The 11943-nt window shown below is 41.1% G+C and overlaps 1 protein-coding gene across 1 annotated transcript in view; it reads left to right on the forward strand.

The window, feature by feature from the left end:
* The window catches only part of FER1L6 (fer-1 like family member 6), a 98184-nt gene extending 91095 nt beyond the window's left edge, over window positions 1-7089 (forward strand). Inside the window, 3 exon segments of the mRNA XM_032222297.1 lie at window positions 35-195; window positions 5106-5206; window positions 6906-7089. Coding sequence (XP_032078188.1) covers window positions 35-195; window positions 5106-5206; window positions 6906-7089 — 446 coding nt within the window.
* Window positions 7090-11943: the final 4854 nt, after the last annotated feature.

Raw genomic sequence — 11943 nt, forward strand, 5'->3', positions numbered from 1 at the left:
TGATTAATGTAGAATTTTATTCTGCGATCCACAGGCTCTCTCGAAATGAACTTGAATGGCTTTTCTCGAGCAGCCAAATCTGCCAAGCATTGTGACATGAGCACCATAACGGAAAAGGAAGAGAACAAAATTTCCATATTTCAGCAGAAGCGGATCAGAGGCTGGTGGCCTTTCAGCAAAGCTGGAGAACTCACGGTGCGTAAACAAACCAACAACAACAAAACCCCCATCAGGGTTCAAAGGGTGGAAAGCATTTCATGCATGATAAATCAAAGTGGTCTTGAATTGTTTTCAGGCTTCAGTCTTTTTTTCTCCCCTTAATTTCTTTTTTTCTGTATCCTCCCAGGTTCAACATTACAAAAATTGCAATCAATTCATTTGCTGTGGATTCAGTTCCACATGGGCTAGTTATAATGATGTCCTGGATTATGTGTGTATGTATGTACCGTATTTTTTGGAGTATAAGACACAGCTTTTTCTCTCAAAAAAGAGGCTGAAAATTTGGGTGCATCTTATACACTGAATACAGCATTTTTTGCCTCCCGAAACCCCGCCCACTTCACCAAAATGGCCGTGCATAGCCTTTAGGAGGCTTTCAGACTGCTCCTGCGTGTTGGGGAGGGCATAAATAAGCGAAAAACTGACCTTTTTTGCTCAATCCCCCCCCTCCCCAGCAGCACTTTATAAGTCTCCTAAAGGCTATGCATGTCTCCCCCTTTTTTTGACAAAAAACAGGCCATTTTTGGGAAATCTGCAGAGTGCAATTTTTTTTAAAATTTGCCTCTTCAAAATCTTGGTGCGTCTTATACTCCGGTGCGTCTTATACTCTGAAAAATATAGTAGGGATGTAGGTATAAAACAATGAAATGAAATTATAAAAAATAAAATAATAATAAAATAAAAAGACAGTCTTAACTGAAAGCATAATCTATCATAAGGCATGTGTCAGGGTTCCAAGTAATACACCCATAGCAAACAGAACTCCAAGGCTAGAAGGTTCCTCAAAGAAGAAGTTTACTGGATATATCATATTGGGACAAGACTGGTGAAAACTGACTCTAAAGTCCGCATAGTTTTCACCTAATTAAAAGTAAAAGTTTTCCCCCTTTCCCAAACCATCCGCCACATAGTCCAATCAGGTGCTGTCTAGTTGCTGGAAAGCCTGTGAGAATGTCCTTGGTTCACAAGGGAAACTATTTTGTTTTGGCTACAAGACCCCAGCTATCTCTATTCCCCACCCCTCCCTATCCCTCAGCACCATTGTGGCAACACGAGAGCCTCCAAGATGGCCTCAGTCAGGCCAGCTTCAGAGTCAACAGCATGTATAAATCTCAAAGGTTCGATTTAGATTCTGTTTTAAAAATTCGCTGATTATATTCTCACAGCATCCTAAACTGGCACAGTTTTGAGTTACTAACCAATTGGGTAACAATTCACTTGTCTTGTACAAGTTTGAAAAAAAAGTTAATTCAGAAAAGAGGTTAATGGGGCTAACCTGTTGTCAGCGTTCCAAATATCATGCTGAATTAAATCAGAGTCCAAGACAGAGCTATCCTTAAAGTTCCAATTTAATAAGACAGACATGTTGGCAACAAACTGTGGAATCCCAAATCTAAAAGCTTCCTGGGATTCCACCCAGTTGAAAGTTCATGATCTTATCCCGACCCCCATTAATCCATCACATGGTCCAATCTTCTTCGGCCACGCTGGCATCTCCACCCAGCTGGTTCCGGTCAGGTGCAGACGTGCGGAGGCAAAAGATGACCTTGGGCTTCTAGAAAGGAATGACAACAACACATTCCACAATTCTACTCCTTTCTATTCCCCCCTCCCAATTACTACACTAATGAAACAGCATAATGAAATAATAGAGAGTGTGGCAGGCCAAAGATCCTAAAAAGGAATATGACTGCAGGCCTGACACCTGTATTAATTCAGCCACTGACATTTTATGTAACGCTGGTTTCAGTGTTTTGATTGAGATTGTTCTTCCTGTACTCAGCACTGACTAAATTTCAATTAGAAGAAAAGATTTATAGCAGGTGACACAGCCATAATTAATCCAGGCACATTGTGCCTCTGAGCCAGGGTGAGAGACTGAAAGAAAATGTCACTTTCTAAGACATCTTCTTCCTACCTGAGTATACTGTGATTTCCTACTAGACTCAGTGCAAGCAGATACAATAGGTGCCATAGATGCTTTTTCAAAAGGCAATTGGACTTTATTTTTCCTTGAAGACGTTTTGTGTCTCATCCAAGAATTTTAGTTTAGTTTAGTTTATTGTCATTGCACCTCATACAATGAAATTAAATGCCATCTTCAGTGTACAGTTTAGCTATAAAAATAAAAACACAAACCCACACCCTTCACATTCTATATAATTGAATTGAAAACCCAATATTGCATTAATATTGCACTATTCCGTTGAATTCAATATAGTTACTGCCTTGGGATAGAAACTGTTTTTCAGCTGCCAATTTGTCCTTCTTGAAGCTTCTTCAGTTCTGACTCAGTGATGAAGATTGGAAATATTTAAGAGGCATCTAGATTTTAGCACTCTTTCTGAGAGATCTTGAGGCCACTTGGAAGTTTATCTGCGCTCTCAGGGTCATCTGAATAGTGCAAATGGATGTGGAACCTTTTTGGAACTGTAGAAAGGACTGTGTTTAAACAGGAGATAGGTGGTGTCATATCCCTCCCCCCTCTGTTCAGAGAACGCTGTTCAATCTTAATGTAGATGGTATCTTTAATGCCCCCCCCCCTTTCAAACCAGTGGTCCTCTCTGTCCAGAATGTGGATTTTGCTGTCTTCAAAAGGGTGACCTTTATCTTTCAAATGCAGATGGACTGCTGAATCTTGTCCTGATGAGTTTGTTCTCCTATATTGCACCACAACCACATTTGTGAAGTGGTTGTTTTGTTTCCCCAGTGTACAGTTCTATACATGTCTCACTGCATTCTCCCACATATATCACATTACTCAGTTTGCGTCTGGGTATTTTATCCATGGGGTGGGACAAGCTTCTGCCTTAGTGTATTTTGGGGTCTAAAGTGGGTATGTATACCAATTTGTTTGAAAATCTGCCTGAGCTTTTCAGATATTCCTGCAACATATGGAATGATTCTCCATAAACATTCAGATATAATAGCATATTATGGTCGATGAGGTGTAGTTCTGCCCATTGCCAGACTTCCAAGAGACTGGAAGAGTTTGAACTGCTGGATATTAACAATAGACCATTGTTGTGACTCAGCAGAAGTTTGCTGTGAGTTGAGTCGGGATGCAAGATTAACAATGCAGCTGGGGCTCGTTAGTGGCGTCTTCTGGTGATAAAAGAACGGATGGTGCCATGCCCTGGTTGCAGGAGTCAACGCTCATTGATCATTGGTCGTGGTTTGTTTGTGAGAGACACTTGGAGAAGTTATTTGCTTTCTGTAACCCTGATTCAAAGAGACACTTGGAGACGTGCTTTGCTTTCTTTTTGTACACCTGGTTTTGCTGTAAGAGAGATTTGTTTTGCATTCTGTTATCTTCTTGTCAGAGACTTTATTTATGTTTATTTTTGGGCTCGCAGCCAGTCTGAGCCGAGGACTGATAAAGTTCTTTCCTTTTACGTTTGTCTGCCTGTCGTCGGTTAACGAGCGAAGAAGGGGGGACAGAACAGACCACTATCCCTTTATATCTGTGTTTCTCAACTTGACAACTTTAAGAGGCATGGACTTCAATTCCCAGAATTCTGGGATTTGAAGATCACACCTTTGAAAGTTGCTAAAGTAGTGAAATTCTGATGAAATATCAGAAGATGAAATATTGGAAAATATTAGAATTATCAGGAATTAGTCAGGTGATACATCCTCAGGTTGCTGGAAAGTGGAAATTCCATTATTTTGCCTAAAAATATGACATTCCAGATAATAGAACACCATTTTCCAAGAATCGAAAATCCTATTTAATCTCCCTTTTAGCTTCTGAAATCTCATCATCGGAGATATAAACCTAAAGCCACAACCACATCCTTTTAATACCACTGTAACCAGATAAGCTGTTAACCACATCCTTTTAATACCACACTAAGCAGATAATGCATTTCAAGGAGTTTTGAGCGCTCAGTGCATTGCAGAGAAGATCAATTTGAAATTTGCATGCACAGTGCAACAAATGCAGGTAGTCCTCAGTTTACAACCATTCATTTAGTGACAATGGCACTGAAAAAAGTGACATGATTTTTTTTCGCACTTATGACCCTTGCAGCATCCCCATTGTAACATGATCAAAATTTGGACACTGGGCAACTGGCATGGGTTTATGGCAGCTGCAGTTCTCAGGATCATATGATCCAGTGGTAGGTTCCTACTGGTTCAGACTGGTTCGGCCAAACCAGTAGTGATTTGGCGGCCTGGGTCACTGGAACTGGCAGCAACCCAGGCCTGCCACACCCTTAAACTACCTATGGTGCCGCCATCTTGTTTTTTAGTTCTGTGCATGCACAGAACAATTTTCATTGCACTGAGCATGTGCAGAACAATTTTCATTGCACTGAGCATGTGCAGAACAATTTTCATTGCACTGCGCATGCGCAGAACAATTTTCATTGCACTGCACATGGGCATGAGGTGCGCATGTGAGCAAACTGACAATAGTGCCTGCTGGAATCCACCCCTGATGTGATCCCCTTTTGTGACCTCCTCACAAGCAAAGTCAATGGGGAAGCCAGACTCACTTAACAACCTTGTTACTTATTTAACAACTGCAGTGATTCACTAAATAACTGTGGCAAGGAAGGTCAGAAAATGGGGCAAAATTTACTTCATTTTAGCAACAGAAGTTTGGGGCTCAATTTGTAATCGTGAGTCACAAAAGGTGATCACATGACCCCGAGACACTGCAACCTTCATAGATACATGCCAATTTGCTAAGGGTCCAAATTTTGATCATGTGGTCATTGGGATGCTGCAGTGAAAATTGTCATATTTATATCCGTGCCATTTTAACGTCAGTCGTGAAACAAATCGTTGTAAATCGAGCACTGCCTGTAGTGATTAAAGCGCTCATTATGAGATCTTTAAATATTTTTAACCAAAACTTCATCTCCTTTTCAATCCAGGGCAAAGTGGAAGCTGAGTTTCATTTAGTGACGGCCGAGGAGGCTGAAAAAAATCCAGTCGGCAAAGCTCGGAAAGAACCAGAGCCTCTGGAAAAACCCAAGTAAGTGGCACAATTTATCCCAGGTTTATTATGCCTGGACAGGTGATAAAATGAACTTTTCACTTTATGTCCGTCCTGAAGCTTCCCATCCTCCTTGACCGAGTGCCACCTTTTATAATATATCTATCAGACACAAAATGTGAAATCAGCATAAACAAGAAACAAAGCCATTACTGTGATTTATTATTTAATCTCCTCATCAGAAGATGGCTGTTTTCCAAGATCGCTGACCATCTGCCTTACATTTAGATTCAGTTGAGCGACAATGGCTTGGAAAGACCTTAGGAAATGGGCAGATTTGGGGAAACAGGTGGGCAAGCAAGAGAGGGAGCGATTACCCACAATTATTCATTTCTAATATAAATACCCCTGCTCAGATATTTTCAGATCTTTCTTCCAGGCCTAGCTGCAGGAGTCTGGAAATAAGATGAACCAAGAGAGATGTATTAGGTGTGTCTGGCAATGAGTTTCTTGAAAAGAATAATAGAATAACAGAGTTGGAAGAGATCTTGGAGGTCTTCTAGTCCAACCCCCTGTTTAAGCAGGAAACCCTATACCAATTCACACAAATGATTATCTAACATCTTCTTAAAAGCTTCCAGTGTTGGAGCATTCACAACTTCTAGAGGCAAGTTGTTCCACTGATTAATTGTTCTAACTGTCATGAAATTTCTCCTTAATTCAAAGTTGCTTCTCTCCTTGATTAGTTTCCACCCATTGCTTCTTGTCCTGCCCTCAGGTGCCTTGGAGAATAGTTTGACTCCCCCTCTTCTTTGTGGCAGCCCCTGAGATATCAGAACACGGCTATCATGTCACCTCTAGTCCTTCTTTTCATTAAACTAAAAACATACAGAAAGAGAGAAAGAGAGGGAGGGAGGGAGAGAGAGAGATGCGTGGAAGGCCTGCATGCAAACAAAGCGCATGCACAGAAGGCCATGTGCATGAGTGGAAGGGGTGAATGCGCCCGTGAAGTGAGCGGATGCACGCAGTGTGAACTTGTGGTAACAAAATGTGAAACCCATCGCTGGGTACATACAGACATACATACACATACACATCAGTGGTGGGTTCCTGATCCCGTCGCAACTGGTACACTGCAATGGGGACGGACGTCCACTTTGGGCACGTGCGCTGTGCACACATGTGCACACGCCACCGCCCTGCAATGCCCCAGCTATGCTGTGTGCACGTGCGCAATTGCCCTGTTTCCCTCAAAAAGCGGTAAGAAACGCGGAGGCGTGCGTGGGCCCAATGAACCACCATTCCGGTACGGTGGCCTCTGCTCCCAGCGGCCACTGGTACATCCGTATCGGGCCATACTTCCCGGAGCCCACCACTGATACACATACAGATACAGATACACACATTCAGGTTCCTATACCAATCACAATTTATTTTATTAATTAATATTTCAGAAAAAATATAGCGTACTTAATAAAACGCATTTATCAAACCAGCAAGATAGTGCTTAGAGGAAACTTTCAACCAATGTGAGCATTTAATATGATTTATATAATAAATTGTCTATGGGGGTCTGGCTTTTGGCATACCCTGTGTATATGGTGTTTAGTACACACACACACACACACACACACACACACAACTTTCAGCTAAAGAGTGAGATGATGACTCACTTTTATACATATTCATGTTTCTTGCAATATTACTAAGTCTTCTTTTCATTTCTTTTCCTTTCTAGCCGGCCCGACACATCCTTCTCCTGGTTTGTGAATCCTTTCAAGTGTTTGTATTATCTGATCTGGAGAAATTACAAGAAATACATCATTATTGGCCTAATCCTAATTATCTTAGTTATCTTCTTAGTACTCTTCATCTACACACTGCCTGGAGCCATCAGTCGTAGGATTGTTATAGGAACTTAGAAAGAATCCCTCGTCGATGCAATTTATTAAAATCAAAGTAAATGAAGACTTCGCTTTTATTCATGCTAAGAGCATCCTCTAACTCAAAGTTGTCCAGCCTTGGCAACTTTAAGACTTGTGGACTTCGACTCCCAGAATTCCCCAGCCAGCAAGATTGGACACCTGTGTTCTAATTCTTTATTTCAAGATATTTCAGATAGATAGATGATAGATGATGATAGATAGATAGATAGATAGATAGATAGATAGATAGATAGATAGATAGATAGATAGATAGATAGATGATAGATAGATAGATAGATAGATGATAGATAGATAGATAGATAGATAGATAGATAGATAGATAGATAGATAGATAGATGTAAGATGTTAGTGTCAACAAGGAACAGAATTGTATAAATTGTTTAAATTGAAGTATATTCCAGTTGTGTAGAAAAAAATTGTCAACAGCTAAGAGGGCACGTCAGCTTTGCATACAAAACATTTCTGTCTCAGATTAACAAACTAGATTTGTAAAGATCATGATGTTAAATATTATAATTTTTTGGATTGGTGGGTTTCTTTTTAAAAAAAAACCCACTCCATTCAAATTGTGCAATTGTTTTTGTTCAAAAATTTCCCTAACTTATAGAGCTTTTATATACAATGACTCTGTCACAACTAGTTAACATAGGTTTTTACTGCAAATTTTAATGCAAATTTCCTTGATGCCATTTTTGTTATGTATGGATTTTTAAAAATGTGAATGTCTCCGATGTAAAATTAATACAGCTTTATATGAATATAAGTATATGTGGGTATTGTGTGGGGATTTGGAGTTTGGAAAAGATGGAGGGATGCATCAGAGGTGAAATCTAGCAGGTTCTGATAGGTTCTGGAGAACTGGTAGCAGAAACTTTGAGTAGTTTGAAGAACTGGTAGTAGAAATTTTTAATTTTTAATTTGAATTTTGAGAACCGGAAAATGCCATCTCTGGCTGGCTCCAGAGTGGGGTGGGAATGGAGATTTTCCAGTATCCTTCCCCTGGCATGCCCACCAAGCCACACCCACCAAGCCAAGCCACCAAGCCATGCCCACAGAACCAGTAGTAAAAAAAAATTGAATTTCACCACTGGGTTGCACATATTTGTAGAGAGGAGGGATTAAACCCATTTAATGTTTTTTGCCCCTAATTGCAATCCTTCTCCCACAGTACAGTTCCTATTCCATAAACATACACCATTTACACATACTGTGTTTCCCTGAAAATAAGACCCAACTAGAAAATAAAGCCCCAGCATGATTTTCTGGATGGTTTGTAATATAAGCCCTACCCCACAAAGTAAACCCCAGTTAAGGTCATCAGCCAGACTGATGCATTTTAGTACTGTATTTCCCAGAAAATAAGACCGAATCCATCCTTTGAAACAAAAATTACAATACAATAGCAGAGTTGGAAGGGACCTTGGAGGTGGTGGGGCATTCATAACTTCTGGAGGCAAGCTGTTCCACGGATTAATTGTTCTAATTGTCAGGAAATTTCTCCTCAGTTCTAAGTTGCTTCTCTCCTTGATTAGTTTCCACCCATTGCTTCTTGTTCTACCCTCAGGTTCCTTGGAGAATAGTTTGACTTCCTCTTCTTTGTGGCAACCTCTGAAATATTGGAACACTGTTATCATGTCTCCCCTAGTCCTTCTTTTCATTAAACTAGACATACCCAGTTCCTGCAATCGTTCTTCATATGTTTTAATCTCCAGTCCCCTAATCACCTTTGTTGCTCTTCTCTGCACTCTTTCTAGAGTCTCCACATCATTTCTACTTCGTGGTGACCAAAACTGAATGGAGTATTCCAAGTGTGGCTTTAACAAGGCATTATAAAGTGGTATTAACACATCATGTGATCTTGATTCTATCCCTGTTTATGTAGCCTAAAACTGTGTTGGGTTTTTTGGCAGCTGCTGCATACTGCTGGCTCATATTTAAATGGTTGTCCACTAGGACTCCAAGATCTAGTTAATTAATTGATTGATTGATTAATTAATTAATTAATTAATTAATACAAGACCAGATCTTATTTTGGGGAAAACACAGATAAGAGGTCTGTGTCAGGTTGAAAACAACTCTGAACCTTTATAATCCTACATGATAACCTCTGTTGGAGAGCTGAATTTATTTCTGACTCCAGCAGATGTTCTTTCAAGCTGCAGTAAAACTGTTCCTTTTTTCCCCCTTCAAATGTTTCCTGATTTATGGAATTCACAGGAGACTGGTTTTGAATTTGCAAGAATCTGACTTTCCTTTCAGCTTAGTGGGTTTCTAAAGGGGACCTGACATCTTTGCAGCTCCTCCTCATAGGAACAACTAGAATATTTGTTTTTGTGTGTGCAGGGGCTACGTAACATTAACGGAAAGAGGTATGGAATAGAGCTGTGATGGCAAATGTATTGCACGCGTGCTACTGGTGGCACGAACAGCCATTTGTCAGGACATATGAGGCATTGCCCTGTCAGCTGGCCAGCACGCATGCATGCGCTGGCCAGCTAACTTCGGCCTTCTTTTGAAGCCGTTTTTTTGCCCTCCTTGAAGCTTCCGGAGAGCGAAAAATGGCTTCCAGAGTGACTTCCAGTTTGCTCGTAGCAATCAAAGAGAAGAAGCAAATTGAATATTATATCATATGGGAATTATTCTACCGATGGTTGAAGAAAAAAAATATGAAAGTTAGAAATGAAAGTAGATTAGTGAAATATAGAAAATATATTAATAGAATTAAATAAGTCAAGAAGAGGATTGTTATAGTATCCGAGGGTTCTACCACAAAACCGTGGTAGACTAAAGCGCGCTCGACGAAAGCGCGTACGTGACGTCATCACAGCGCGACGAAAACAGCACGCTGTGAGCGGTAAACTTAAAATTAACCCGTAAATCTAAACCTAACCCCCCCCAAACCTAACCCTAAACCTAACCCTAAGCCTAACCCTTAACGTAACCCTAAACCTAACCCTATACCTAACCCTTAACCTAATGCTAAACCTAACGCTAACCCTTAACCTAACCCTTAACCTAACCCTAACCCTAACCCTAAACCTAACCCTTACCTTTATGTGAATCGGCTTGCTTTAAAAGCGCTTTTTAAAGTGCCCTTTTTTCTCCACGGTCATATTTGTCGCGCTGCTGATGACGTCAGGTACGCGCTTTAATCGGGCGCGCTTTAGTGGACCGCGGTTTTGACGGGTCACGGTATCTGAGATGTTAAGTATATCAGCATTAAGTCATGAGCAGATTGGTAATGAATATAGTTCTAATTTTAATTGTTATTGGACAAGGCATTTGTACCCAGATGACACACTGTGCAATGGAAGATGGATTGTTTGCATTAAAATAAAATTTAAAAAATTAAAAAAAGAAAGAAATTGTGGGTGCTTCAACACTGGAGGTTTAAAAGAAGAGATTGCACAGCCACTTGCCTGAAATGGTATAGGGTCCCCTGGTTGAACAAGGGGTTGGACTAGAAGACCTCCAGGATCCCTTCCAACTCTATTATTCTGTATTCTGTGTCTCAAAGGCTCCCCAGCATTTCTCACCCATTTTTACAACAGCCCACATTTGTCCTCATGGCATCTGCCAAGAACTTGTGAGCTAATCAGTGCTCTCTCTCTCTCCTGCTTAACACTGGGAGAGTGCTAAAATTGGAATGCCAGCTGTTGCACCCATCTCTGTCTTGGGCTTATAACTGCTTGTGCAGTGAAGAAAAAACACAGGGATCTTGTGCTAATGTTAGAAAACCAGCTTGTGCAAAGACACACGGTTGCTGGTCTGACGTTGGGCACAGAAAAAGAGGAACCAAGAAATGGGTTGCAGCATGGGGGAAATTATCTCCCTCCCCCCCCCAACAACAGAATTTGGGATCAGCCCCAGATTCTGTGCAGATCCAGTGTTGCAGAATGAGAAAGAGGGAAATGATTTGCCTTAAATTGCAACTGAGCCAAAAGCAAACTGCATCAGCTGTTTTGCAGCAAATAACAGCATTTGGTCCCAACCCTCATATAGCAGCTGGATCAAAGCCCTGTGTGAAAATGTGCCGATCGAAGAAATTAAACCTGGGGGCCAAACCACAAAGGATACAAAATATGAATCCGCTGGTCCATTACTACTACTATTGCCATTTAAAATCACCATTATGAATCACAATTCTTCTCTGAACAATCTCCCAAGGATTAACATTGGAATTATTGCTAATATGTCTCTATGCCTTTAACTTGGCTCTTTATGTCGGGGAATAAAATGAACAGATGGTAGATGTGATCTTGGAGAGTTTGTGGGTTCTTGTTTTTGTTTTATTTTCTATTTTTGATGCTCCTGATTTTGGCAACTTTGTAGCAATTTGTCTATCTATTTTAATCATTCCCTGAAATCCGATTACTGTTACCTGGTGGAGGGTTAAAATAAGATGATATTCAGCAATAGAGATTATGGAGGGGGGGAGGATGGGGGAGAAGATGGAGGAGGAGATGGTGGTGGTGGTGAAGAAGGAGGAGGAGAAGAAGAGAGGAGGAGAGGAAGAGGCGAAGGACAAGAAGAGGAGGAGGAGGAGAGGAGGAAAAGAGGAGGAGGAGGAGGAGGGCAGGAAGAGGCAAGGAGGAGAGCAGGAGGACTGGAGGAGAAGGAGGACAGGAGGAGAAGGATAGGAGGAGGAGGACAAGAAGAAGAAGTGGAGGAGGACAAGAAGAAGAGGAGGAGGAGGAGACGGAGAAAAAGAGGAGGAGAGGAGGAGGAGGAGAAGAGGAGGACAAGAAGAAGAAGAGGAGGAGGAGACTGGAAGAAGAAGAGGAGAGGAGGAGGAGGACAAGAAGAGGAGGAGGAGAATTCTATCTAATT

Source organism: Thamnophis elegans, chromosome 8, assembly GCF_009769535.1.
Source record: "Thamnophis elegans isolate rThaEle1 chromosome 8, rThaEle1.pri, whole genome shotgun sequence".
NCBI classification, from domain to species: Eukaryota; Metazoa; Chordata; class Lepidosauria; order Squamata; family Colubridae; genus Thamnophis; species Thamnophis elegans.